This window comes from Anneissia japonica, unplaced genomic scaffold, assembly GCF_011630105.1.
Source record: "Anneissia japonica isolate Jap-2015-1 unplaced genomic scaffold, ASM1163010v1 scaffold5330_len1712360_cov203, whole genome shotgun sequence".
NCBI classification, from domain to species: domain Eukaryota; kingdom Metazoa; phylum Echinodermata; class Crinoidea; order Comatulida; family Comatulidae; genus Anneissia; species Anneissia japonica.
The window spans coordinates 1,520,322-1,547,706 of NW_022711894.1; the positions used below are offsets into that span (position 1 = coordinate 1,520,322).

The following is a 27,385-nucleotide window of genomic DNA, read 5'->3' on the forward strand; positions in this document are numbered from 1 at the left end:
TGGGTGAGAGAGAACACCCGAAACATGTTTACTACAATTAAATCCTTAGTTCTTTTCTTAAAATGTGTTGTATTTTTCATCAATTTGCGTCCGTTTGGTTCCATCATTAAGGATTTTAGTTCGGAAGATCTGCCAATTTGTTTGCTTAGGAAGTATAAGAAGATATCCCTACGCTTCATTAAAGCTGAATTGGATTATCATTTTTTACACAATAATAATAATAATAATAATAATAATAATAATAATAATAATAATAATAATAATAATAATAATAATAATAATAATAATAATAATATTAATAATAATAATAATAATAATATTGTCACAAACTTTTGGTTCTTACTCAAATTAATATAAAATGATATTATTTGAGTGTCAGCATCACTTAGTTAAAATGAAGGCATACTAGGTCCACCTGTAAATTATGTACACCTTACAAAACAAGTCTTTCAATGTTAATTCGGTTTTAATACTCTGAAAGTACACTGTTAAAAAAAAAACAATATTCTATTAGAACAGACCATTAGATATATGCTTATGTAATCTGAAACAAATTCATTTTTAAATTCCTTTTAACTGATTATAATGGACTGTTAATTCGGGGTTAAACTCATCACCACAAGTCTAATAGTTATCAATATCATTGTCATTCAATTTTAAGGGACTAATGGTAAAAACAATCGAGCGGCTAATAGAAAATATCGAATTTTTTCAAGATGACACTGAAGAAAATAAGGTTCTAAATGGGGCAACACAAGCATTGTCAGTGATTGGTAATGTGTTAGAGGTAAGTGAAATTATAATTAAGACATTCATAGTAGGCCTATACATTTATTTGTTCTTTTTATACACTCCAAGGAAACGCTATGACATGATTGGCTATAATGAGTCCATTGCGTGCTCTCATTACTGCTATCGCAATAATGCTATAGAAATAACAAAAAGTCTAAAAGCTACCTTTTTACTTAACATTGTTCATCAGCCCTAAACCTGTTGATTTTAAAGAAACGGTAGTAAATCATTGCATTTTCATATCTACTGATATGTAGGGATCATCGTTTGGCTTTTCAAATGCATTAAATGGCAGTGGGTCAGATCCGGTTCGGGTAAGTTTGTCTATTAATACCACCAAGCTTTTTAAACGCTTTAGTTTTTTTTTTAATCTGAAATAACTCATTAATATTTAAAAACATCTGAATTGACACCTCATTGTGAGATTGAAAGGCGAATGCTGATAGAACATACAGTGCTGTCAATTACGGAGAACCAAACATAGTAAATTTAGAGACCTAGATTAAATTATTTATTTTATGTTTAATACCATTATTATAACATTGCATGCGTTAATTCCAAACTGTAGGCATGTTCAAGTATAAACTAGCAGAGAGGGAACTGGAGATTATGAATAAGTTTAAAAGAATGGTATAAATGTCATGCTGTATAACTCTAAGTGAGGTTTCAGCATAATGTTTTTATGGACTCTTCTAGTAATAACTGTTTTTTCTTGAATAATACTCATAAAGCACAAACAGTTACGGATTATACTGTCATTCGTATATGGTAATGTGTACAGTAGTACAATAAAACAATTAAATTGTTTATAATCCTGCCTCATTGAATTACTTTGTATTTAATTTGACGAGGCAAAATTAATGAGACGATATGATACTACCACAACTAAACGATTGATTATTGATTTGTTTCCATTGTCTTGTGGGCGAGGACAGGCTGGTCAGCAAGTAGCTGAACTTGATAAATTATTCGATCGATTAGTTAATATTGCTATGAAGGGCAGAAGTCGACATGAGCCGCCGATTACAATATCTACAACAACGTTTACACTGTCGATGAAAAGGTTGTCTGTCCGGGATCTTGATCAGAACTCATTGAAGGCAGGGGGAGGGCAGTTCAATGTCCCTCCATGTGAGGTATTACTTGGAGAAGAATTGTGTTCCCAAGAAAACGATATCGATTTACAGGTATGAAAGAACAGGTCATGAAATGCATTGGATTCCCAACTGTTTTGCATATCCATTTAGTATCCAGTATTGTTTATTTTTATTCACATGGAAATAGCATCAAAATCATCGGCTATGGATAAAAAGACAGTAATAATAATCAATCAAATATAAGTCATGAGATAGGGATAATGAAAATCAGGTTTTTTTTACAGTTGCGTCCAGTTACCTCATCTAGTGGAAATCTGTATTAAAAGAAAATTATTATGCATCTTTTTTTCAGGTAAAGGAAACTTTTTCAAATCCGTATAATTTTGGAAAATCTGTAAAACGAATTTCTTCAGATAGTAAACTTTTGAGCCTATCATTTGCAAAGGAGGATGGTGTAGGACATACTGTCGAAAACATACGGGAACCCATAGAGATTATTGTTCCGAGGAAGACAGCACAGGTTATACAATGGCAGGATGTCAATGCTGATCCAATCAACGAAAAATTTAGAATGTACCATAGAGTGGACATTGCCAACTCGGATACATCAATCACAATAGATTTTCAACCTCATTGCATTAATACTACTTATGAAATAACTCTGGCGCATGAAGATTATCCAGATAGCCAGAACAACATATTTGTTGAAATGATTTACGCAACAAAAAACGTTGAAGGTAATGGGATCTACAGAAATTCATTTCTGTAAAACACACATTTGTTGTGATACGTTCATGTTTTTTTCACATATCCAGGATAATCATCTAATATTTATTGCTGGCATTAGGCAAAAAGGCCTTGAAAAGTGCATTTATAAAATCTGAAAAGCAAAACATTTAATTAATTTGCTATTTATTCTCCAAACTAACTGCTTTGAAAAGCAAAACGTTTCAAAAGATTCTACTAATAAAAAGGTTTTGTATTTAAATCTTTTGTATTTAGGTATTTTCATTGTAAAACCATTGCAATGACAGCTAATTTTTTCAAAGAGAATAATGAAAACAAGTAAAAATACAAACAAATAAACAAAATGTATGATGGTGCGTTTAATGTTTTTTTAATGTTTGATGATTTTTTTAACGTAGTAATTTGTAATTACTAGTGCATTGTTTTAAATTGTGTTAATTTTTTTAAGCCTAACAAAAATTATAATATGTTATTGAAATAATCAATTTTGAATAATATATTTTTATATACCATTAATTCAATTTCTAACTTTTTTTTAAAATTTGTAACTCATTAACTTTCTAAAACAATTTATTAGTAATAATTGAAATTCAGTACTTTTAAGTGACTATCTTTTGATGTTTTTTACTAAGTAATTGCAATATATTTTTATATACCATTAATTCAATTTCTGACTTGTGATTAAGAGTGTATATTTTTAATGTGTAAATCTCGTAAGTGCAACGTTTTCAGCCTCTAGGCTGCTTGTTTTGCATGTTTTATACCCAAATAAATGAGCTGACTACACTGTTGTTACAGGTTATGTGTATCGTATATTCATTTCATCAAGCATCATCGGGCCTAGGACTGGAGTGTTTTATTTGGGTGTGGCAGAAATAATCGACGATGAAGAGGCGGATGATGGCAGTAGCTCGTCTTCTTCCGTATTCATAGTCCAGGAAGACGTTCTTATATCTGAAACTTTCACTTGTAATTATAGTGTTCGAATCTTCGTATCTGGTTGCAATTTTTGGAACAAAGAGGAGGAAACATGGAGTAGTAGTGGATGCAAAGTAAGTTGTTTACTGTTTACCATTATTTTCTAATGTACATTATAGACTTACAATTTACCATTAGTTAATCATGTTGGCAGGGCATTGGTGCCTCTTTAAATTTAATTAATTCTAATTGATGAGAAATTTTAGAAAACATCAGTAATTTCAAATCATTTTGGGATAGCCAATTGTTGTCTGTTTCTGGTTTTTTTTTTTTTTTTGTATTATTTTGTCTAAAGTATCTTTATGAAATAGCGATAATACAAAATTATATACTTTAGTTAATAGTGCACCTGTTGACTATAGTTTCTGTTGTTGGTCATAATGAATTTATTAATATTGACAGGTTGGACCTGAAACCAGTGTGTCCTATACCCAGTGCTTGTGCACACATTTGACAACCTTCGCCAGTTCTTTCATCATTCCACCAGCACCTTTGGATTTTGATTACATATTCGCAAATGCTGACTTTCTTGACAATATTGCTATATATGTAACGAGTATAGTCATCTATGTCTTATTCATCCTTATTTTTATCTGGGCAAGAAGAAAGGATAAACAAGATGAAGAGATGGTAAATATAATCAACATTGTTCATTTATAATTGGAAGCATAGACTTTAGTAAAATAAAAAATAATAAACTGTCTTTATAATCAAATATACTTGTATAGTTTCTCGGCGCCAGCGGGCCGTCAAAGGGACAAATTTACAATTCATCCTAAACCATAAACCTTCTCCCAATAAACACCACCAGGTATTTTATTCTGGGAATCTGCGTGGCTGTAGATGGATGCTTCCTTCCTCCTCCCTCCCCCAACCCATGGCCGTCGGTGGTAGTCTGAGTGGATCATGCTGAAACGTTCTCTTGTGTCATTTATCATCGCATCGGAGTTTCATAGGACTGTATCGCCTGCCGACACTGACAAAGTGTCCGCCAGATTATTGCTGCCTATCATAATTAAAGACTAACATGGGTATACTGTATATGAATACAACATTAATATTTAAACAAACGTTTATCAACCTAGGTTGGAATGGTACCGTTAGCCGATAATGAAATTAATGATAGGTATTTCTATGAAGTTACTGTTTTAACTGCTGATATTCCTTCAGCCGCAACCAAGTCAAAGGTACGTATTTATTACAACTGATTTTATAAATATGGAGAAAAATAAATTATTATTACTTTATATCACACAGGTTGAATGTTTTTGTTATATCAAGATGCTTGTTCATCTAGTTAAAATAATCATTTATGGGTCAACATATACTATATAAAGAAGCTAGAGTATTACATTCCTACTTTAGTGATACCAGGTACACTCCTGCCTGGTAATCCTGTTTTCCTGCCCTTTCCATGGCCATGTCTTGAAATATCACCAGCTATACACAAGTACATTTTACGTCCAAAGTAAATCTCATCATGGCTCTCATTACATTTACAGACAAACCTAACATATTTTATCGCTATATTCATTATTTACATTAACTTATTTTAATAAGTAATGTTTGAGTCAACAATGTCTCGTCAACCAACTCCTACATCACAAAGTACAGTTACATTTATACATGCAGGATACAGTTGATAGTAATACAGTACTGTATAAAAAATGTATGTGTGCTTTAAATACAAACATTGTACTGAAAACTCGCAGGTCAGCTTAATCGTCAGTGGTTCAAATGGTGATACAGGTGTGAGGACATTTGACAAAATCAAGAGACCGATTTTCAAGAGAGGTGCGGTGGACAAGTTCTTATTATCAACATCAAGGTAAAATTTATGGCATGCGTATTTGACAAAACATATAACTTTAGGGTGACATATCCGAGCAATAAAGACTATCGTTAAACACCTGTCATTATTTTGTATAATATATTTATATACTGTATACCACGGTGCCACTTTGGTAAAAAGCATCAACAATGCTTTTAATTTGTTTCCCTCAAACCAGAGACATTGGAACCCTGGAAGCAGTTCGCGTTTGGCATGACAACTCAGGAGAGGGAAAATACCAGAGCTGGTTTTTACATTCAATAATTTTACGGAATATCATAACGGGCGAAGTGTACAACTTCTTGTTCAACAACTGGTTATCTCTGACAAATGGAGACGGATTAGTAAGTTGATGACTACTCTCTCAACAGTTATATCTGTATCACATATGATTTACTTAGTACACAGAGGGTGAATCATCGGCCTATTTATCATAATTATTTTAAAAATCATCATACTGTCGTTTTGAGTATAGTTTACTTTTTATATTAAGTAAATGTATTTACATTAGATGGATATGTGCGCTATATAAAACTGCACTATTATTATTTATTATTATTATAAATTTATGAAAAAAATACTACCAAATGTACTAATGCAACTTGCAAAGTTGCATTTTTTGTTTTAAAAAAAATAAAATAGACTTATTTTCTAAATAATATTGATATTCATCATAAGGTTGTGCGTTCGAGTCTCACTGCTTCAACTTCAGAAATGAAAGCGTTCAGCAATTTGTTCGGTGGGCATGCTCGCAAAGCTATTCGAGATGATCATTTGTGGTTCTCCATTTTCTTGAGACCGCCAGTGAGTACATTTACTCGACTACAGAGGGCAGTGTGCTGTATGATGGTAATATGGTTGGAGATGCTAGTCAATATTATGTGGTATAAAAGCGTTCCACCACCGGAAGCTACCAAGTCAATAAGTCTGGGACCAATAAAGATCACTACGGCAGAGGTATGTGTTTTACATTCAATTTGCAAAACAAGTATTCTACTCTGCCCCACCCCCAGAATTTGTTCCTGCCGCTGCTGCTAATGCCGCCAGCTAATTAATCATTAATAGATTTAGTATAATTTTAATAGTCGATATTTTAATTTTGTTGAGGATTGGATTGATCCGCGTGCTGATTATAAAACAACAACCTGTGACCATTCAAATACTCACGTACTTGTATCAAAATCCTTTTTAGATTGGTGTCGGAATCATGTCAAACCTTATAGTTTTTCCAGTTAGCATTTTAATTATCGCAGTCTTCAGGAAAGCTCGAAGTAGAACACGATCATCTGTATTTACTGAGATAATTCAGCAGAGAAAAAAGGTAGACTCAGTATTTGCTATGTAGTTTAGTGTACCACAAAATAGTTTACAATTGTGTTGTAATTGACCTGTGTCTAGGAGGTCATTATAATTTCACATGAACCATTGAATGAGGATGTTTTATTTTCTATTTCTTGCATTATACCAACAATAACTTCATAAGAAACATCAATATTGTGTTTATTAACGTTTCTAGAAGTAAAACTAATTTTACAACGTAAATTTCATTTAGGTTAATGATGTAAATGCAAACTTAGATGGTGCAAGTGAATTGGACAACGTTGTTGTATCTGAAAGCTACTCTGATACAAAAATGAATGAGAAAAATTATGGAGTAATAAGAGATAACAGCAGCTCACTAAGAAAAAGGAAAAAACTACGTAAAAAGAAGAGAAAGACATTTCCGTGGTGGGTTATAATCCCTGCATGGACAGCAGCAGTGTGTACCATTTTAGTGTCAACTCTTTTTGTCATATTCTACGCAATTCAAATGGGTAATGAAGAGGCTTGGGCGTGGTTAACATCATTATGTGTATCAATATTTGCTGGAATTGTATTCACTCAACCAATCAAGGTATTTTTAAAATCTTATTTTATGTACTTATGCCTATCACAAATTTCAGTATAGAATATTCTATCTATATTAATTACAGTGCCGCGTCCTTAGTCATGAGAATAGCAAAATTTTCCCCCAGTTTTTGATCCATTTCTTTGCATTTGAAAGCCGGCTTAAAATATTACCTAAACTATTATCGAATACTCATCTACGAAGTCAAGCTGATTTCCTTAGTTGTTTTGAACCACTGAATTGAGATAATGTAAATCACATGGATGTATTTGCATTATGCCATACATGTGGCCGATGATAGTACTAATTGTCAAAAATATAGTTTACTTTACTACTAAAAATAGGCTAATTTTACAGTTATTTCTAGTGCTGATTTTTAGTAAGCCTATATGTAATATCGACAAATACTCAACAGGTTGTTTTTACAGAAAAATAATTTTTTAAAAATGCAATGTTTACGAATTACCACTATAAAAAGTAAAATGAATCGTGGTTTCGTGGTCTTTAAAGGGATTGGTAATTGCGGTGATTTTTGCATCGGTATGTAAATTACAAGTACAAGATTCCGATGATGAAGACAACGAAGATGATATTCCAGATGAATTAGAAGAAAACATTGAACAAGTTGATGGTCAAGCAGTAACCAATGGTAAACATGGTAGAGAAGGTAACGTGTGGTAGTAGCAGCAGTAGTAGTGCAGCAGCAGCAGCATATAGGTCCATGATGATGATGATGATGATGATGGTGGTGGTGGTGGTGGCGGCGGTGGCGGTGGCGGCGGCGGCGGCGGCGGTAGTAACAGCAGCAGCCGTAGTATTAGTTGTTAGCAGCAGCAGTAGTAGTAGTATTGGTGGTAGTAGCAGTAGAAATAGTTATAGTATTAAATATAGTTGATGAAGGTATAATGTATGTTTATATTTGTTACAGATGTAAAAGTTAACACAAATTCGCCGAATAAAAACTTGAAGAAAGAGGAACTCCAACATAAGAGAAAACAGCGTTTGTACGAGAAGAAGTTGGATTCTATACTTCAGGAAATTTTCTTCCATCTTATTTTTGTTTTCGTTGCTTTTATAATTTGCTACGCTGAACTCGATTCCAATGCTCACAGATACAAATATCATCTTGAGAACACATTCGTTAAAGCATCCTCATTTGGAGTTCTTCCATTTGAAAATGTATGTATATGTTACTCTAAAATATTTTGTACAGTATCTAATTATACCTGGTTTACAGGTTCAATAATCACCTGTTGATCAACATTTAATCATTTTTTGCAGAATATCTGTAACCACTAAGACTTTAGAGCCCCGCATCCCAAACCTGTTTTCTGGGACCCAAGTTGTGATTTCCAACATTAGCCGTGACCCATCTAATATTTTGATAGTAAATTGCACAGCGACCTTTATAAAATCCCCTAAATTTAATTCTCATGTTTTAAAAACGACGGTATTATATCGTGTTTTGATACTGTACTAATATACAGTGGCAGATTGTATGATTTTGGCACCTCTATATAGCCGGAATTAAATGGCACTCTCAGACTTATATTTTAATACAATTTTGTTTTTCTCCATTATTTTTTTTTTATTAAAAAAAATACTAAAATACTATTTTCAAGTTGTCAGATCTGTTACAGAAATTACATCAACCGTGTAAATTAGCACATTAATCTATTTTAAAAATTTGAGTAGGGGATTGTCTCCCACACCACCAGAAGGAACCTGTCATAAATAAAGGCCAACTCAGACAGCGTGTGAGTTAAACACAGACACGATGGTGTGCGTCGGGGGCAGTCGCGTCGTAGAATATTAAACATGTTTAATATTTCTCACGACGGCTTAAGACTGTTCCCGACGATAAATCGGGTCGGGTTGCGTCGGCCGACGCTGTCTGAGTTGGCCTTAAGTCTTAGGATTTCGTGGGCTGTCCTCTGTTTGTATCACACCAAAGAAATCCAATTCAATCCTTCAACCAATTATTGGTTGTGGCTCTACATGTATTTGATGCTCTACACTATGCAATTATTCTCCAGATGTCTGCTCTACTTGTGTTTCATTTAGTAAATTAAAGTGTCAATAATGGGTCCATAATATGTTTTCACAACACAACAAAGAAACAATCCAATGCATGTAGTTCATTAGAAATAAATAATATGTGACTACCCGTAAAAACAACCAATAATGATTTTTTAAACTATTTATAGAGAAGCAAAACATACGAGTATCATTAGGATATACAAGAGAAATATATGCTATGATGTACACAAATTGAAAATATATACTAAATGGAATTTGAGGACCAAAATTTTCTTTTTTTTTCCTATTATTATACAGTTATCGCATCCTGGAAATTTTTGGTTATGGATGAGAAAAATATTTTTACCTGGGGTATATGCGCCTTCTATTTCCAATAATAGCTACCTAGATAATTCAGACGACATTATGGCGGACGAAATGTCTTATATTCTTGGCTATCCTGTTATAAGACAGCTTAGAGTCAAACCAGGCAAGTTTAAGTAACGTTCTAACGCAATACTATACATTAAAATGGAAGATTTTAGTTTAGTATCATGATATTTATAGTTACATATTTGTCTATCAGCCTAATTTTACGTCACACTAATATTTTTGTGTGTAACACTGCATGAGCTAAATATAAAATACGATATTTTTTAAATAATAGAAGCTACAGTATTGTGTTGAATAAAATTAACGTATCTTCATATACCAGACGTGATTTATGAGACAATCATATTGTATTTTCTTTTTATCTAGATCTCTGTAGTTTACACGAAACAGTAGCAAATATTTTTAATGAATGCAACATTGGTTACTCGGTTATACATGAAGATATGGATAACTACGGGCCGCACTGGACAACATTCAATGAATCTCATGTATCAAAACCATTCACATATCGAAACGCGAGCGAAATCAACGGCTATCCATTTGTTGCTCGCCATGCTATCTACAGTGGTGGAGGTTACATACTCAAAATGAAAGGGAGAATGACCAAAATTGTCAAAAACTTAGACTTTCTTTTTAATACACGCTGGTTTGATAAGTATACACGAGCTGTGTTTATTGAACTTTTCTTGTACAATCCTCAAGTCAATCTCTTTGCTTCTGTAATTCTAGTTCTCGAGGTATTACCAACAGGTGGTTCTTATCCGTATTATAGAATTGATGTTATTCGGTTGTTATCTAATGCAGACGGATTCAGATACATTGTAATCATATGCAACGCAGTGTACTTTATATTCACTCTTTCTTTTATTTTTAATGAGTTTAGAAAAATTTTCAAAGAGAAGAAAAAGTACTTCTTGCAGGTATCGAACGTTTTGGAATTTTTGATAATGTTTTTTACAGTTTTTTCGGTAATATTATTCATTATGAGAATACAAATTGTCAATTCCATTCACAAAGAAATCGAAGAGAAAGAGGGCTCTGGCCATGTCAATCTAGCGTTGGCTGTATACTTTAATGACATATTTACTTGTCTGTTAGGTTTCATCCTGTTTTTTGGAACATTGAAATTTCTGAAACTTCTACGTTTTAACCAGTATATTGCAATATTTTTCAGGATATTTCAATCTTCAGCAAAAGATCTCATAAGCTTTTTTATTTTCTTATCCATTGCATTTCTTGCATATTCATCACTTTTCTACTTAACGTTCTCAGTGATTCTTCATGATTATGCTAGTTTTTTTACGGCAGTAGAGTCGATTATTAACACTGTTATGGGCAACTTTGACGTCAAATCTATCACTTCTGCAAACAGAATTTTAGGTCCAATCTATCTGTTTTCATTACTTACATGTTTTGTGTTTTTATTTTTCAACATGTTTCTCGCAATTATAATGGATGCTTATGAAGTAATGGTAGGCGGATGCGCATTACAAATTACTGCATCAAACATCTGGGAACACTTGAAAAAGAAATGTATAAAGAAAATAAACACATGTTCTGAACCAATTAAGGATGTGGAAAATGACAATGAAAATGACGTAACAGAAAAACATATTAATTTACAAAATAGCATAGATATGTTACATATACATGTTACACAAATGTTTCAAAATGAGCTTGAATATTGCAGTCAAATAGAAAAAATCGAGAAATGTATATTTGCTTCAAATAAATGCGAATAAATGACTCAGAGATCACAGGAAGTTATCACTTCTCTAGTAAGCAACATAATGAGTGGATTTAATATCCGTTTGTGTCTTTAGGCATACAATCAAGATTTTTATGTGTTTTTATGAGTTGAAAATTCCCTAGTAAGAGAATCCAGAGCTTGATTTGGACCATTACACAATGTGAATCTTATTCAATTAACTCAGGGAAGAGGACTTCCTAGGTCACCGTGGTCTATGGGATAAACTAATTCCTATTAAAATATAAAAAAAATGACTAAATAATAATAATAATAATAATAATAATAATAATAATAATAATAAGCTTTATTTAAAACACGGAAAGTTATTATTCTGCAAGGCCGTGTATACAACAATTTAACCAGAAAATCAAAAGGAAAAAAAAATGACTTAAAATAAACAAATCAAACAATTGTTTAAACACACAACTATCTAAAAAAGACTTAAGTCTTAAACTAAATTAATTACACTAAACAAACTTGAACAAAACAAAAATACTGTAGTTTATGTAAGAAAACCATAAAGGTGTTAAACAGTTGAGTGTTACAATGTCGCAATTATATACTTTTTGTAGTCAGTTTTTGGTTTTGGCAATATTAATTCTGGTTTAGTTAGAGACAAATCTGTTAGATACACGTAAATAATGAGGTACAAGGTTACCGTATTCATAATCTTATACATAGTGATGGCTTCATTTATATACAACCTTTGGTCTAAATTCATCCATTTAAGGCTTTGCAGAGCTTGAGTACTGGAATCACTTCTCGATTTGTTTAAAATAATTTTAGCTGCACGGTTTTGTAGAACTTGGAGAGTTTTACTTTGTATTTGATTTGTACATCTCCATACAACATGGCAATATTCAATGTGCATCCCGCGAGTGATTTGTATAGTTTGCATTGGACATCTTAGGAAAGAATTTGGCTGGCTTTTTTCAGATAGTACAAGCTCTGCAAAGCCTTCGATTTTACATGATCTCTTTGTGGACACCAAGAAAGGCTCTTATCTAGTATTACACCAAGGTGTTTACATTGACTGACATGAGTAATAGGCTCTCCATCAATGTTAATATTTACCTGAACATTTTATAATTTAGCTAATTTTTGCCTTGTGCCTATTACCATGTACTCTGTTTTTTTAACATTTAAACTTAGATTCTTTGTTATAAGCCATCTCTTGAGTTCTATCAAGTCGTTATTAATTGTAGAAGTAAGGTTATTAATATTTTTATCTATACAATATACTGCAGTATCATCAGCATACATAAGTAGCAGATTTTGATATTTCTGTAGGCTTATTTAGCTGTGGTTTACTATAGGTATAAGCATATAATATGATTGTAAAATGGTATTTTAGCATATTGGCAACTAGAGTTAATCAATAATTTCATTCATCTGTTACTCTAATTCATGACATATGATTCAATTTGAGTTTGTATTAATTTGCATCTCACCACATTCCGGTAAAGTTATGCCTATATATATTTACATATAAAAGTTTATACGTGATATATAATCGTTGGTATCACAAAGTAAATAATAATAGGTCACATTACTAATTTTATTTTTACTAGGACCAACAAACTTAACAGAGGTTAAATGGTTCCGTATGAATTATTCCCTGGTTAATACATTAAGATCAATATGATATGATTATACACGGGACAATGCATTTAGCACTTGCTAAGATGTCATCAGATGAAATCCCAATAGTCTGAGGGGTGTAATTGCACACGATGTCACAATTGGATAGAAGTACAGTCAAGTCCGAGAACAAATTGTAGAAATCAGAAGAATGTAAAAATGGACTAAAATGAGTGATATAAAATCTTTATTAATATTTAAAGCTACATTTTGTTTAAAGATTTTAAATATTTGACTTTTAATTGTAAATTTGTAGTAATTCAGTTGTTTTTAGTTTTACTGCCTATATACAGTAGTATTACACTTGAATAAAGTTTTTTTTAATTGAATTTACACTGGCTCAATATAAAAAAACCAGCTATTTTCAAGTTACTTTTGTTGACTTTCAAGTCACTTAGCTTTCATCTGTTTATTTACTCAATCACCTTTCCAAATATTCTCCTCTTCGTCATCTTCGTTCTTCATCTCAAAATCTCTTGACTGTTCCGCCTCGTAAAGGCAAATCAAAGACTTATGGTCAACATGCTTTTTTCTTTTTAAGCCCCCTTTATATGGAATTCCTTGCCGCTTTTTGTTCGCGATTCGTCTTATTTGCTTTCTTTTAAAAAAATTTTAAAACTTAACTTACTAGAACGTTAACTTGCTTTAGCTTTATTTCCTCACCTAGCGCCTTTGATAAATTTTTGAATTGGCGCTATATAAGTATTTGTTAAATAATAATAATAATTATTATTATTATTATTATTATTGAATTTATCTATATATCCATCCTCCATCTATTTTCTCTATAAGCCAAACATTATTATTTATCGTAACCAAATTTTATGCATCAGTACTAGAAAATATACCAGTCATAAGCTCACCCTCTGTAGCATGGAAGATTATGGAACAGCATGGTAGAATCTATTAATTCTGCTAATCGCCACCGCGTAACTTCCCCCAGACAAAACATACTAAATATATTGGGTGACTATCAAAAACTTTATTCTGCCAATTTTATACATGTCTTTGATTTGTCACAATGAAATTGTAATAAACCACTCAATTTAGTTCAGAACTATGACAACAAAACAAATATATAAAATAATTAGTACAGTAATACAGTATGTATATGATCATAAAAACATGAAAATGAAAGACACATTATAAAGCTGGAATGTTAAACCCCCGCCCCCTCTCCCCAAAAAAAATAATCATAAGTGCAAACACTACTGTACATTCAAGGTGCAGTGGATGGAATATCAGTATTGCATATATTCTACTTGCACAACCCCTTGTTGATCAGAATCAGAATCATGGTGATCATCAGACAATTTTCAAAAAGTACCTAGTATTCTCTTGAATAATAACTGTCCAAGTTATATACTTTCCTCCAAGTTTCAAAACCGTAATGATTAGTGTTCAACAGTCTGCCTTTTATTCTGTCATTTCAAAATTGTCAAGTTGGTAAAATACATTTAATCAAATCAAATTTTTATTAATTTTGAATTACTTGCCCTTTAGTATGAACATTTTTATGAACATTTTTTTATGCGTTGTTTTTCATTTTTATGTGCATGAAGCACTTTGCCACCTTATGTTTAAAATGGTATTTATTTGGAATTACATAACTTTTCAGTCAGTTACATTGCATTCCTCTATAGCTGGCAAACTCTTATTGAACTTAGATTACACAATACAGTATTGTACATCATTTAATAAAATATTGATGATACAGGGCACATATGCCTACAAACTGTGCAACCTAAAAGCGATGTCAAGAAGGTACAGTAATCTCTAGATAACGCCCCTGCTAGAGTTTGTAGCTTAAACTACGTTGAAAATACAATCGTAAAATAAATTATAAAAATATGCCATTGCAATAATTATCACATCACGATTTATATATTTATTATCTAAATCATTTCACTGTCATTTAACTCTATTGACAGTAACACAGCAATCTTATAAAATTCAATGTGTATGTTAACCACAGGTCAAAGGTACCAAATATTAGGCTTTTGAATTTGGTTATATATATCTTAAACACATGATATATTTGTAAATAAAAATACAAAAAATGTTTATGTTCACCTTACAAACATAAAAAATATGATAATATTATTTTATGAACATATCATATTATTTCATTAACATATATTATTTTATTAAAATATATTGTTTTATAAAAAATACCATAATATTTTATTTAAAATCATATTACTTTATTAAAATATTATATTTTACTATCGTCTTATATACATTTGTTGTACAGTATATTATTTATTTCTTAAAAAAGCAGCTCACTGTTAGTGAGGGCACATCTTTCTATTAACAAGTGTTAAGAACTCTACTTTTTATTGTCAAGAGTTAGTAAAACACTTGCCAACTGTAGAAAGTGCAGAAAATCTTTCTATACCGTAGTTAGTGAGTGCGTAAAAACTTTCAATTGTCAGTGAGTGCATAAAAAACTTTCTATTGTTAGCAAATATATAAAATACTTCTTAAATGTAGGGAGTGTGTAAAACACATTACGAGGCTATTCTGGAAAATATATTTTTTTAAATTTATTTATTACATTTTAGGATAAAGCAAAACACAACAAAAAGTCCTCCAAGGATTACCAAAAGGTACAACACTATCAGGGGATCTCCAAGGCAAACAAGTAAGAATAAATCAGGATGAAGAATAAATTGTGGAAAAAAAAATACATTTAGGTCTTAGAATACAACAAAACATACACAGTAATTATTAAAAGCGAATATTCAATGAAAAAAAATTTACAATTAATTCAATAATTAATTAAAACTACTACAAAAACATTATAAGAGCAATTCAATAAAAATTTTATTCGATCAATAAAATCAATAAAAAATGCATCAACAAAAATAAAATTTATGAGCAATTCATTAGACAAAAAAGTGAAAAAATTCTATCAATAATAAATTACATTAGATCAATTAAATTCAATTAAACATTTACATTTCATTCAATTAATTAGCAATTCATAAAAAGATTTACAAACCATTCAATGAGAGAATGATAGCTGCAAAAAATAAAGATGGATTTCAAAATTCCAGGCGCCAATAAAATGACGTGTCTCAATCAGGTCGTTAACCTCAATTTCCTAACTACACAAAGTCGGTGAATGTTGAATTAATATAAACTTGAGCATAAGGACTAATAGAGTATGAGTATCAATGTTATATACATAAATCCATCTAAAAATTAAACATTAGTGTTACAACATAATAAAACCTCCCGGATATATATGATACAGTAATGTTGTTTCAATCATCATCCTGGTGTCACATATGGTCAAGGATTGACTCTATAGCTCTGAATGGTCATAGAACAAGCTCCGCCTTCGTCGTCTTCGAGCGTCTGGATAAGTGACTTGGAATCTACCTTGATCCAAGGAACTGGAGACAAATAAAGCACCACCCTTGACAACACCATGGTGACTGTACAGGCCCTGATCAAGTATCAAAGTTGATCCTACAATTATAATAAAAATCAATGCTGAGATTCAACTGAAATCTAAAATATCTATAGATCAATCATTGTAGAACTGTTTAATCAATAATAAACCAAGCACAATTTGCTGTAAACTTATTGTCTATGATACATATTGTCACATAAAATTGTGCTTGGTTTATTATTGAATGAAGTTTTAAAATCATTATAAGTAAACCAGATGAAACTATTTGAATATTTATAAATTAATCATCAATGAAAGCATTATCATTATCGTCACAACATCATAGTTGTAAATTATTGTCTTCATCATCGTCATCGTCCTAATACTTAGCCTGCCAGTGGTGATGATTCCCGGTTAGACTGAATGAAAAAAATAGAATGAAATCATCATCACCACCTATTATTATGATCTCAACCTTACCTTCTTCTTCATTGTCAAGTGAGTAGTGGGCCTCCAGAAGTCGTTTATGTCTTTGTCGCTCCAACCCAGCCAACTCCATATGCTCATCTATTTCGCTATCTAGCAAAGCCAAACCCCAAATCCGTATCTATGAAAATAAATTTACTCTAATCAAAGGTGATATTCGTAGTCTGTCGTAAGACATTAGGTTCAACCAATATACACCACTTTTATGTTTATGAATATTAACTATACAATGATGGAAGTGATGAAAGCATTTAAACATCAAAAGACAACACAGTTACTATAAAACCTCGAATTGAAGACAAGTGGATTTAATCTCGAAAAGAAGCCCATAGTCGCGAATTGAAGCCCCCCTCTTCTCAGTTTGCAATATTAGCCTCAAAAAGAAGCCCATCTCAAGATAGCATCTGGCTTCTTTTCGAGATAGTACAGTAAACAAAATGTACATGAAATTCAAAGAAACAAAATAAATTTTTTAAAAATGGAACAGCCCTTGGCAGCGCGAGGAATGGGCGGCGCCTGAATGAACTGCTTAAACTGGTCCTCGGGGACCGAAAAAGCAGCCGTAAGACGCCGCGGCGCGGCAACTGGCTTGGATTTCGCTTGGGAATTCAGGCGAAGGATGAGGTCCGGGTGGAGTCCCACAACCGGGACAGGGTGGGTGGGACGCGCAGGAGCAACAATAAAAAAAAAAAGGATATCTTGTCAAGTTGAAAATAAATCCAAGGCAAAAATAAGACTGCTAGTAATTTCAAAGGCTAGAATGTATCCAACTTCGAACAACGTCGAAAAGGGAATGAGGACGTTTGTTAGGGAGACGGTTCACACGTGGCGCGTTGGGTCGGACTGTTCCATTTTTTTCGAAGGGGTGTTCCGTTTTGGGAACAATGGCAATTAGGCGGTTATCCAGGTAAGTATTCAAGAAATAGACTAAGTGATTTAATGCTGGTTAATACACTTGATGTTACATTGGCCCTATTTATTGTTTTATAGTACTAATTCTGAAAATTTACAGCATTCATTTTGAAAAGAAGTCCCCCTCTTTACTTTTCAAAAGTGGCCTCGAAAAGCCCATTCAAAGTTCACAAAAAAGGTTTAACAGTACTGTATATTTATAATTAGTATAAAGGATATTTGCTTTAGGAACTTTATGAATCAAAAGATTCATGAAGCTCCGTGCTTCCTGTGACTGAGGGTTCTGCAGCTTTCTGGGACTTTGGCCTTTGCCAATGATACATAAGTAGCTTATATACAATTTCACCAGGTCTCAAAAAGTGTGTTTGAAAACAGGCATTTTGATAACAATTGAGTTAATATTAGTTTGATCAGTTTGTTTCGACAATCATTATTCGGCCTGGGCAATCATTTGTTGGGCCTTAGGTCAAAGATCACTACATTTGGGTGCTCTGCAGACTGTTGCATAAGAACACATAAATGTTAATACACATCTCTTGAATGATTATTTGATTCTTCAATACCTCATCCATGATTCCATTAAAGAAAGTTGCATTATCTTTTCCGAGGTACAACCGTGTCTCATTTTCACTGTAAGATGTCTGAAATTAATTTGTTAAAAATCAAAATTAAACACAGTTCAAAATGATGTCTTCATTTTACAATCCAAATACCTGTAGTTCTTCCTATCTGAGCAGCCATTAATATGTTGAAGTACTTTAGCAGCTTGTGGACTAAAGATCAAATTAAACCTGTTTACACTGGTTCCACAAGAATGGGGCTAGCCCCACAAATGCTGCAGACTGTACCTCAGTTCAACAGTGTTCTTCAAAATTTGAAAAAAATTGCTTAATAATGGTACAGTACAGTAGTATCAATATATAATTCAAATTTAAATTTTAATAACAATTTATGTATGGCTTAATAATACATCATTATTACTACTTTTAATAATACTAATAATAATTGTGTAGGTATGGTTTAATAAAATCAGTAAAACACCTTCTAAATAAATGTTCACATCACTTGGTTGGTTAAACCTTGGTGATGTATTGATCAAAAATGATCACCTTTAGTATTTAAGTGTTTAAATTAAAATGTATGAAACACAGTGAATTGCATGATTATCAGACACGAAATTCAAATGATTATATTATATCTAAATGTCGTACTAACTTGAGTCGTAATTCTATTAAATATAATGGAGCTAAATTGTAGACCTCGCTCCATCAAGATCTAAAAGTTGCATCTTCAACCTCCCTTTTTAAATTAAAATTTAAACAATACTTATTATCTACTTATGCTGCGACTTGATTTATTTTGATAAAGAATAGACCAGTGGTTCTAACGTAAATATAAACAGGGGATTAATTGAAGCATTTTCCATTGCTTTTATTTGTTTTTATATATTTCATATTTAAATTTACTGTATTTATTTGTAAGGGGTGGGTCATTCTTAAAGCCTTAATTGGCTTATCTGACTCACCCACCACACTAAACTGTAATTAATGAAAACAAATTTGTATTGATGTACATTCTTGAACTTGTGTGGAAATAAAAACATTTGATTGATTGATTGATACCGACTGTGCTTGAATTTGATAAAACACTGCTTCCTAGTTGAGCATTGAGTGTCCTTTAAGATAATTATACGTATTCAATATACCTGTATTAATATATATTTATTTTCCTACTGGGAAAACGCTACTGTTTCTGTACTGATTTTACATGCAAGTGTAAAAAACAAAATCAAACTGTTTAAAACACCAAATCAAACTGAAAGCAAATCAAACTCACCCATTTTCTATGTAAAAACAGAGCTCCCTAGTCAGTGTACAGATAATTGGCATTCTAGTTGCTGGGTAGCCAGTAGGTAAGTTGACCCATGTTTCTAATGTAAAGCTGCCAGATATGCCTAAGTTGGTAATGTTGTTTAAGATCACATAATCATCAACACCATCAAAATATAATGCTTGGTTTATCCTAGAAAAAAAAGTAAAAGAATCTGTAGAGTACAACAAATAATAATTTCCATCTGGCAGAATATTTTACAATCATTGACGAGACTTTTATACGGAAGCTTAAAGGTGCCATCCCAGATGTCTAGATAATTATCTTGTCATGTCTACATCCTGTAGAAAAAAAGATCAGATGACGAGATCCTTGATCGTCATGTCTACATTCTTCTGAAGAGATGATCACATGATGGGATGCCGGATCTTGTCATGTCTAAATGAAATGATTAGGTGACGAGATCCTGGATCTTCATCATGTGTACATCCTTTAGAAGAGATGATTAGATGACAAGATCCTGGATCTCGTCATGTGTATATCCTTTAGAAGAGATGATCTGGGAGGTCACTTTAAGCTTCCGTACTTTTAGGTCTACTTGGTGCTTGAGAACTTAAATAAAAAAAAAACAAACCTGTCTGTACACTTGAAAGAAAGCTTGGAGAAGATAACATCAGGCTGTGCATACACCATAACCCCTACACGGCCTCCTGCATATGTGGTATCGTAAATATCTCCAGAATCGGTTAAGGTTGTTTCCTCTTGTTTAATCACAACTCTAAAGCAGAAAAAGAAAAACATTTTATTCTACCATTTCTAGTAAAAATCGAAGGGCCACGTGCTAAATTGATTGATTTATGACACTAAACAAGATTGTTAAAAAAAAACAAATATTATTATGTACTGTCAATATATTATCGTCACAGACTAAAACCTAAATGATAAAATCAATGAAATACAGTACCTTATAAGGCCTATGGAAGGCCTATGGGTTAGATACCAGCGGTAAGATGTCTCATGTTCCCATCCCCTCATCTCAGGATCATGCCACAATAGCTCCACCTCATTAGTTGTAGTGTAGGAGAACCAGAGTGCATTAGATAGCGCAAAAGATGGTCCAGATGACGAGGCCACTTTCTATAATGGAGAATTAGACAAAGCAAACGGTTTGCCAGTAAATCAAATAATGACAAACGTCTCATCATCAATTTCAACATGAAAGTCATCAAAATCTTTTTCCTTATAATTATCACCTTGTTCATCATCACTGTCACCGTTCTGCCACCACACCTTTGACACATTAATCGTCATCATCACCGCACCTTTGACACCATCACCCGCCATCATCACCGCACCATCAACAAAATGACCATCTTCATGTTGTTGCAAATCTATCTTAATTACTTTTGGTGTGCTAAATAATAATAATAATGGTCGACTTATAGAGCGCATATCATAGAGACCTCTATGAGCTTAACATAAATAAGAATACAAATATAATGATACTTAACAAATCATACTCCTTAAACTAAGCATGGTTTGGCCGTTGGCTCCGAGGAGTTCATCTGCAATCAGAAATTAGCAAACAATTTTTATTCCCTAGAACAAAAAATGATGGCATCTCACACACCTTGATCTGAATGCCTTTAACAGCAGCCTTGTAGCTTGGATTATTCAAGTTAGCATGTTTCCACATGACCACGTAGAACTTCCTGTTACTCTGATAACCAAACACGAATCCCATATAGCTGTCACCATTTTGACTGTTGACGTACATTGTCCCCGAGTAATCCATGGCACCCAGTCGATCATATCCAATTAGCATTGTAGGCATTTCAGTGTCAACAATCTGTTGAACTTCTTTACCCTAAAATCAAAGATAATATTAAATCATTTCTTGATTGTTAAATTGAATTTTTTACCACTTACCTCACAATTGTTTATATCAGTAATCCTATGCTGCAGTCCATAATGGGTGAAATAATAAACAAGTACAGATTTAATAATATAACTGAAGATTATAATGTAAATAAAGATTTAATAATTGTGACTGACCAAAACAACTGAAGAATTATTAATTGTGACTGTCCAAAACAACTAAAGAATTATTAATTGTGACTGTCCAAAACAACTGAAGAATTATTAATTGTGACTATCCAAAACAACTGAAGAATTATTAATTGTGACTGTCCAAAACCAACTAAACAATTAATAATTGTGACTGTCCACTTCCTGTACCTCATTTGTGACAACCCAATGGGGTGCTTCAGCATCTGCAAGACTGGTATCTAGATCCACAGTGAAATGTTTTTCAAAGCTTGTGCTCTGGTACTCATTTACTTTCATACAGTTGTCTTCTTCATTGATAATCTTATCGCCATCATAATCATCCTCACATGCATCCCCAAGTCCATCACCATTGCTGTCGGTTTGGTTTGAGTTTATATATAGAGGGCAGTTGTCATCTGAGTCTGTTATACCATCACCATCTTTGTCATTATCACACATGTCACCTGAAAAATAAAGAAAATCTTTACAATACAGTACAATACAATTTAATATCTTCTCTTTTTAAAATTGTCTTTCGACATACAAATTCCACAATATATTTCCATTTTATTCAGTATGTTAGTCTTTAATATAATAATGGAAATACATACTCCTACATCTAATCAATTAAATATCATTACATGAAAATTAAATCATAAAAACAAAGACAAAATAAAAACATACTCACCTACGCTGTCTGAGTCATTGTCAGCTTGGTCTGGGTTTGGAACGGTCTCACAGTTATCAAATTCATTAATCACGCCATCTCCATCACTAAGGAAATATTATTAAAATATGTGATCTGCAATCACTCTTACAGCATATATTTTGCTCCAAAAAATTTAAAAAAATTACGTTTACATATTTATAAAGATTTAACCTTTATGTATAACTAATAAAAACACTAAATAGCAGTCCATTTAAATCACTATAAAACATCCAAACTTTTGGTTTGGTTTGTTGGATAGTTTCATTGGTGTGAAACACAAGGCATAAACCACCTACATCAGAGGACTTTTTGTTCCAGTAGGATTCTTCTGGTGGTCAATGCGCAGATTCAATGCGGGGGGGTGGAGGGGGGACTAAATTTTAAAAATTCAATACACATCAATATTGAGCGTTAAACACTGTGTTTTTAATTAGCACATTGTTAACTGCAAAATATGGCTTATGCCACATTTGATGTTTTTGTCTGAATAAATAAGTGAACCAATTCAACTCAGATCTGAAGTATATAAACTGACTTTCCAAAGGTTTTATGGTAATGAAAGCGATGAACACAAATGTTGCGGGCTGCATTGGACAGACGGTTCTAATAACTCTTCATTATAATTTTAATCTTCATTTATTTTTGTATAAAAATTAAGTTTTTGTTATCTGGACCCCAAGGAAAAACAATGTTCCCACATTGATTGGGTATCCAGTAAAAAGAAAGGTTTCTAATTCTAATTCTCATTAATAATTTAAAGGGTATTTTAACTAACGGTAATAGTCGGTTAACAGACTATGTCCTGTAGAAAGTTGCAGAGTTGTTGGATGTGAATGGAATCTGAAAATAAGAACCTACACATCTTTATCTGTGGCACCAACCACATCACAGAGATCTCCATAGCCATTCTGATCTGTGTCTGTTTGTCCAGCATTAGAGGTGCCAATGCAGTTGTCACAAGCATCACCGACACCGTCACCATCTTCATCCACTTGACCAGCGTTTGCAATGAGGGAGCAATTATCAGATCCATCAACAACTCCTATTGGAAAAATGTTAAACTTCCACTTATTGGACTTATCCAAAGCCAATATACCTATGATGGTCTTGGAACCAAAATGGTATAACCCAAAAACAATTTTTAGAAATAATTATTGTTGAAGTGTAAAAAAATATAAAATTTAAAAAAAAAACTTGTTTTACAAATCATAACATCAATTTTGTGTATTGTGTAAAATTACACAAATCAGTAGTGAGATTAGTTGTCTATGAGTTAGAAACTATACCCAGATAAACTAATTACAAAAAACATTGTCGTCATTCAGTGGGGATGACGTTTATGCAATTATTCAGGCAAGTATTTATGAAATACTGAAGACACCAGTGATTTGCCAATATATGGTGTAATAAAGACATATAATGCCTATATATTTTCTTACTGAAAACAGAAAACATGATATTATGGACAGTGTCTAGCAAACATAAATATATTTGGTTATTCCCAGCTTTCAAAATAAAGCAACATGTAAATATGTTTACCATCGCCATCATCATCATTGTCACATGCATCGCCCATTCCATCTTCATCGGTATCAAGTTGATTGCTGTTCTGGTCACTGGGACAGTTGTCACAATCATCGCCAACACCATCAGAGTCCACATCAGTTTGGGCAACATTTGCAACATATGGACAATTGTCCTATTTACAAGAAAAAAGACATAAAAATATTGACAAACTAAAATTACTAAAAAATTTAAATGTTGAGTAGGGTTGATATATTTTTGGCTAATTTTAAACGTGAAGATAACACTTGGTAAACTAACAAAATTTATAGTAAAAAAGTACAATGTTCTACTCCTTTCATTTTTAATTTGTATTAAAACTACATTCCATATAAATTTCAAATTAAATCTATAGAGCAGTTGCATGATGGAGTGGTTAATCAGGGGTCTGCAACCATATTAATTTATCAGTGCAGTTTTGAGTCATATAGTTCTCACTTACTACAGAAGGTTGACTGAATATCTTTTTATGGCTGCTAGTCTCTAATATACACTTTTATGCAAATCTGCAGAATGTTGATGTGAGTTAATTCCTACTTTTACCTTCATCAATTTTTTAATGCTAAAATTCCTAATATTTAGACTTGTTTCTCTTAATAAGTCACAACTTACACTTTCATCATATATACTGTCATTGTCATCATCTATATCACATATGTCCCCTATCTGGTCATTATCATGATCCTCTTGACCACTGTTTGGAATATTTGGGCAGTTGTCCTGCATGAAAAAAAGGTAGAAAAATGAAATACTTAGCATCATGATCACTGCCTTGTATGAAATAGATGTAATCACAAGGGGGACACCACCATCACCGCAATTATCTTTATCATCTGGATCTGGACGGTACTCTTCAATGCTCCTAAGGAGCAAAGCGAGAAGGCTGGGTGGTGGCCAGTAGCTTCTGTAATATGGATTCCTTAGATGAACAATTATAGCAGTCTTGAACTTTCTCTGTCATGTATTGTTATCATCAACTCATTCACCATTACATTACAATCACAATCATACCATCATTACCATTATCATCACCACAATCATCATTAGCATAATCTTCACAGTAATTTTGTCCAGCATTTTGAACAACCACTATCATCATTTTCAAAATGGCAGTCTTCTGCTGACTTACTCTCTTGCATGATGTATCAGTACAAGGCAGGTTGGTGAGAGGTAATCCATCAGTGTCACTATCAACTCCACAAAACACCCCATTGCCTGCATATCCATCATTGCACTGAAAAAATAAATGTAGTGGTAATAGTTAAGGTAGCTACATAACGGCTATGGTAGTCTCATAGTGTTGGTCGATTCATTGTTATCCTTGTGTTGTAATTGGTATGGGATTTTGGTAGTTAATATTTATAATAATCATGTCCTTGTATTTAGTGGTAGTGGTATTGGTAGCTAGATAGTATGGTCACTATGTTAGTCGTTCTTGCTCATTCATATTCATATACGGTATCCTTGTACTTGTTTTAGTGGTAGTGATTGTTAGCTAATATTAACAGGTTATTGGTTTTTTGGTAAATAAATTTAGGTAGTACTTACTCTATGGTAAGTATCTACATGGTTGTAATAACATTACACTTTACATTATCATATCTTACCTCACAGACAAATTTCCCCGCCCCTGTTGAAGTACATGTTGCGTTGGAATGACAGTTACTGGCGCCTGTGGCACAATAATCCCCATCAGTGCATCCAATATAGCCGTTGCCAAGGTAACCTGAGGGGCAATAACTGCAATAATAGCTCCCCTAAAACAAAGGATAAAAACATTTTGATATGCTCCATAATGCTGTAAGATATCCATAACATTGGTAGAAGGTTATGTTGAGTGAAAATATGTAATAATAAACAATAATTATGTCATCCTATAATGCACACGTATCCATCTCTTGGAGCTGCTCGCAACGCTATATCCACCTGTAGAGAGCTGCAGCCTTTTCTTCTATTTATTTTTAATTTTTTTAAAGTAATACTTCTTTCTATTTTAACAACTTAACTATTGGGCAAAAACAAGTAAAAAATGTATGCAAGATCAGGATAATCCAGGATTTTGTGGAATGGGAGGGATCAGATTGGGATTTTTGGATGGGATGAAAAATTTGATTCACAGATGCTTGACGACTGCAGTGGCAGCAACAGCAGGGTGGGGTTGGTTGAAGGAAGGCAGAAATTTGGGGGCCCCAGAAAACAGTGTCGGCACCAGTGAATGATGAAAATATTTTGCTGTAAAAATGTGTTGGTGGGAGTCTACCTGTAATGAATACATGGAAATCAAGTAAATAAGAAGGAGTATATGTTCCAACCTACCGCAGTATTAACGCAATCCGCTAATGGATCACAGATAGTATTGCCTATTGCACACTCGTCCAGGTCACTACACTCCTGAGTAGAAAAAAATAATTTAACAAATCATGATAATATCTAGAATATTTACTGGCCTGCCAAATTTAACAGACAGGCTTCCTAGAGGGCTTAGTCTTGAGCCAAAATATCAGACATCTTATGGTTGCTACAAACACTAGCTGACTGCTATCAGCAACATATCTGATAGGCGAGTCAAGTGGTCGAGCGGTAAGGCAGGGGTGCCGCCAGCTACAGCCTTAACATCGGCACTGGTTCCAGCCGCTCCTCGCCCATGGTTCGGTTGGTAGAACCAAGTCTTCTCGGATAAGGACTTATAATGGAGGTCCAGTGTATACATCTGGCTCGTGTGCACTTTAAAGAACCCATTGCATCTTTCGGAAGAGTAGGGGGTTACCCCAATGTTATGGTTCTTTTCAGCCCCTGTCGTTGTGGAATGATGTGAACATGTATCTACCAAGAAGCGCCTCTTTACGGCTGCTAGGTAGTCACGGACCACGCCCATACGCAATTCAGCACAATGGCGCTGCAAGTTATGGGTTATTCTCCTACCTTTACCTTTACATATCTGAGAAAAATAAATTATTGATAGAAAATGATGAGTTATAATATTTTACCTGCTTGTTATTCAATGCATCGTCAAGGCCTATGCCATGGGGTGTCTCACCAGAATAACCAGGAGGACAACCCCCACACTCGTAACCTGGATCTAAATCAACACATGTGGATGAATCCCAACAAGGTGTGGCTAGTGTACACTAGAAAATCAAGGAGAGTAAATCTATTCAATGATGAGTCAGTAATTTAATTCCATATTTTTAAATGAGATATGTTGAGTGAAAAATTCAAATAGACTACAAAATGACATAAGGAAAAATGAAGACTATATGAGTTTGAACATTTAAAAAATGCTATTTCTTAATTATTTTT

General features: G+C 33.0%; 2 protein-coding genes across 2 annotated transcripts in view; one reads left to right on the top strand and one right to left on the bottom strand.

The window, feature by feature from the left end:
• Window positions 1-14,317, top strand: part of LOC117107645 (polycystic kidney disease protein 1-like 2) — a 43,860-nt gene extending 29,543 nt beyond the window's left edge. Inside the window, exons 20-35 of the mRNA XM_033249355.1 lie at window positions 662-787; window positions 1,050-1,106; window positions 1,728-1,979; window positions 2,242-2,626; window positions 3,435-3,688; window positions 4,017-4,244; window positions 4,700-4,801; window positions 5,327-5,442; window positions 5,624-5,789; window positions 6,124-6,402; window positions 6,638-6,766; window positions 6,998-7,339; window positions 7,844-8,000; window positions 8,262-8,512; window positions 9,671-9,842; window positions 10,112-14,317. Coding sequence (XP_033105246.1) covers window positions 662-787; window positions 1,050-1,106; window positions 1,728-1,979; window positions 2,242-2,626; window positions 3,435-3,688; window positions 4,017-4,244; window positions 4,700-4,801; window positions 5,327-5,442; window positions 5,624-5,789; window positions 6,124-6,402; window positions 6,638-6,766; window positions 6,998-7,339; window positions 7,844-8,000; window positions 8,262-8,512; window positions 9,671-9,842; window positions 10,112-11,487 — 4,392 coding nt within the window. The 3' untranslated portion in view covers window positions 11,488-14,317. The remainder of the gene's footprint in view (window positions 1-661; window positions 788-1,049; window positions 1,107-1,727; window positions 1,980-2,241; window positions 2,627-3,434; window positions 3,689-4,016; window positions 4,245-4,699; window positions 4,802-5,326; window positions 5,443-5,623; window positions 5,790-6,123; window positions 6,403-6,637; window positions 6,767-6,997; window positions 7,340-7,843; window positions 8,001-8,261; window positions 8,513-9,670; window positions 9,843-10,111) is intronic.
• Window positions 14,318-15,996: 1,679 nt separating this feature from the next.
• LOC117107633 overlaps window positions 15,997-27,385 on the bottom strand; it is a 60,144-nt gene continuing 48,755 nt past the window's right edge. Inside the window, exons 56-72 of the mRNA XM_033249341.1 lie at window positions 27,073-27,213; window positions 26,402-26,476; window positions 25,693-25,842; window positions 25,215-25,319; window positions 24,698-24,805; window positions 24,062-24,221; window positions 23,381-23,564; window positions 22,502-22,587; window positions 22,003-22,277; window positions 21,395-21,631; window positions 20,729-20,901; window positions 20,399-20,542; window positions 19,771-19,956; window positions 19,561-19,609; window positions 18,498-18,575; window positions 17,017-17,143; window positions 15,997-16,613 (exon numbers count right to left, since the gene is read on the bottom strand). Coding sequence (XP_033105232.1) covers window positions 16,447-16,613; window positions 17,017-17,143; window positions 18,498-18,575; window positions 19,561-19,609; window positions 19,771-19,956; window positions 20,399-20,542; window positions 20,729-20,901; window positions 21,395-21,631; window positions 22,003-22,277; window positions 22,502-22,587; window positions 23,381-23,564; window positions 24,062-24,221; window positions 24,698-24,805; window positions 25,215-25,319; window positions 25,693-25,842; window positions 26,402-26,476; window positions 27,073-27,213 — 2,445 coding nt within the window. The 3' untranslated portion in view covers window positions 15,997-16,446. The remainder of the gene's footprint in view (window positions 16,614-17,016; window positions 17,144-18,497; window positions 18,576-19,560; window positions 19,610-19,770; window positions 19,957-20,398; window positions 20,543-20,728; window positions 20,902-21,394; window positions 21,632-22,002; window positions 22,278-22,501; window positions 22,588-23,380; window positions 23,565-24,061; window positions 24,222-24,697; window positions 24,806-25,214; window positions 25,320-25,692; window positions 25,843-26,401; window positions 26,477-27,072; window positions 27,214-27,385) is intronic.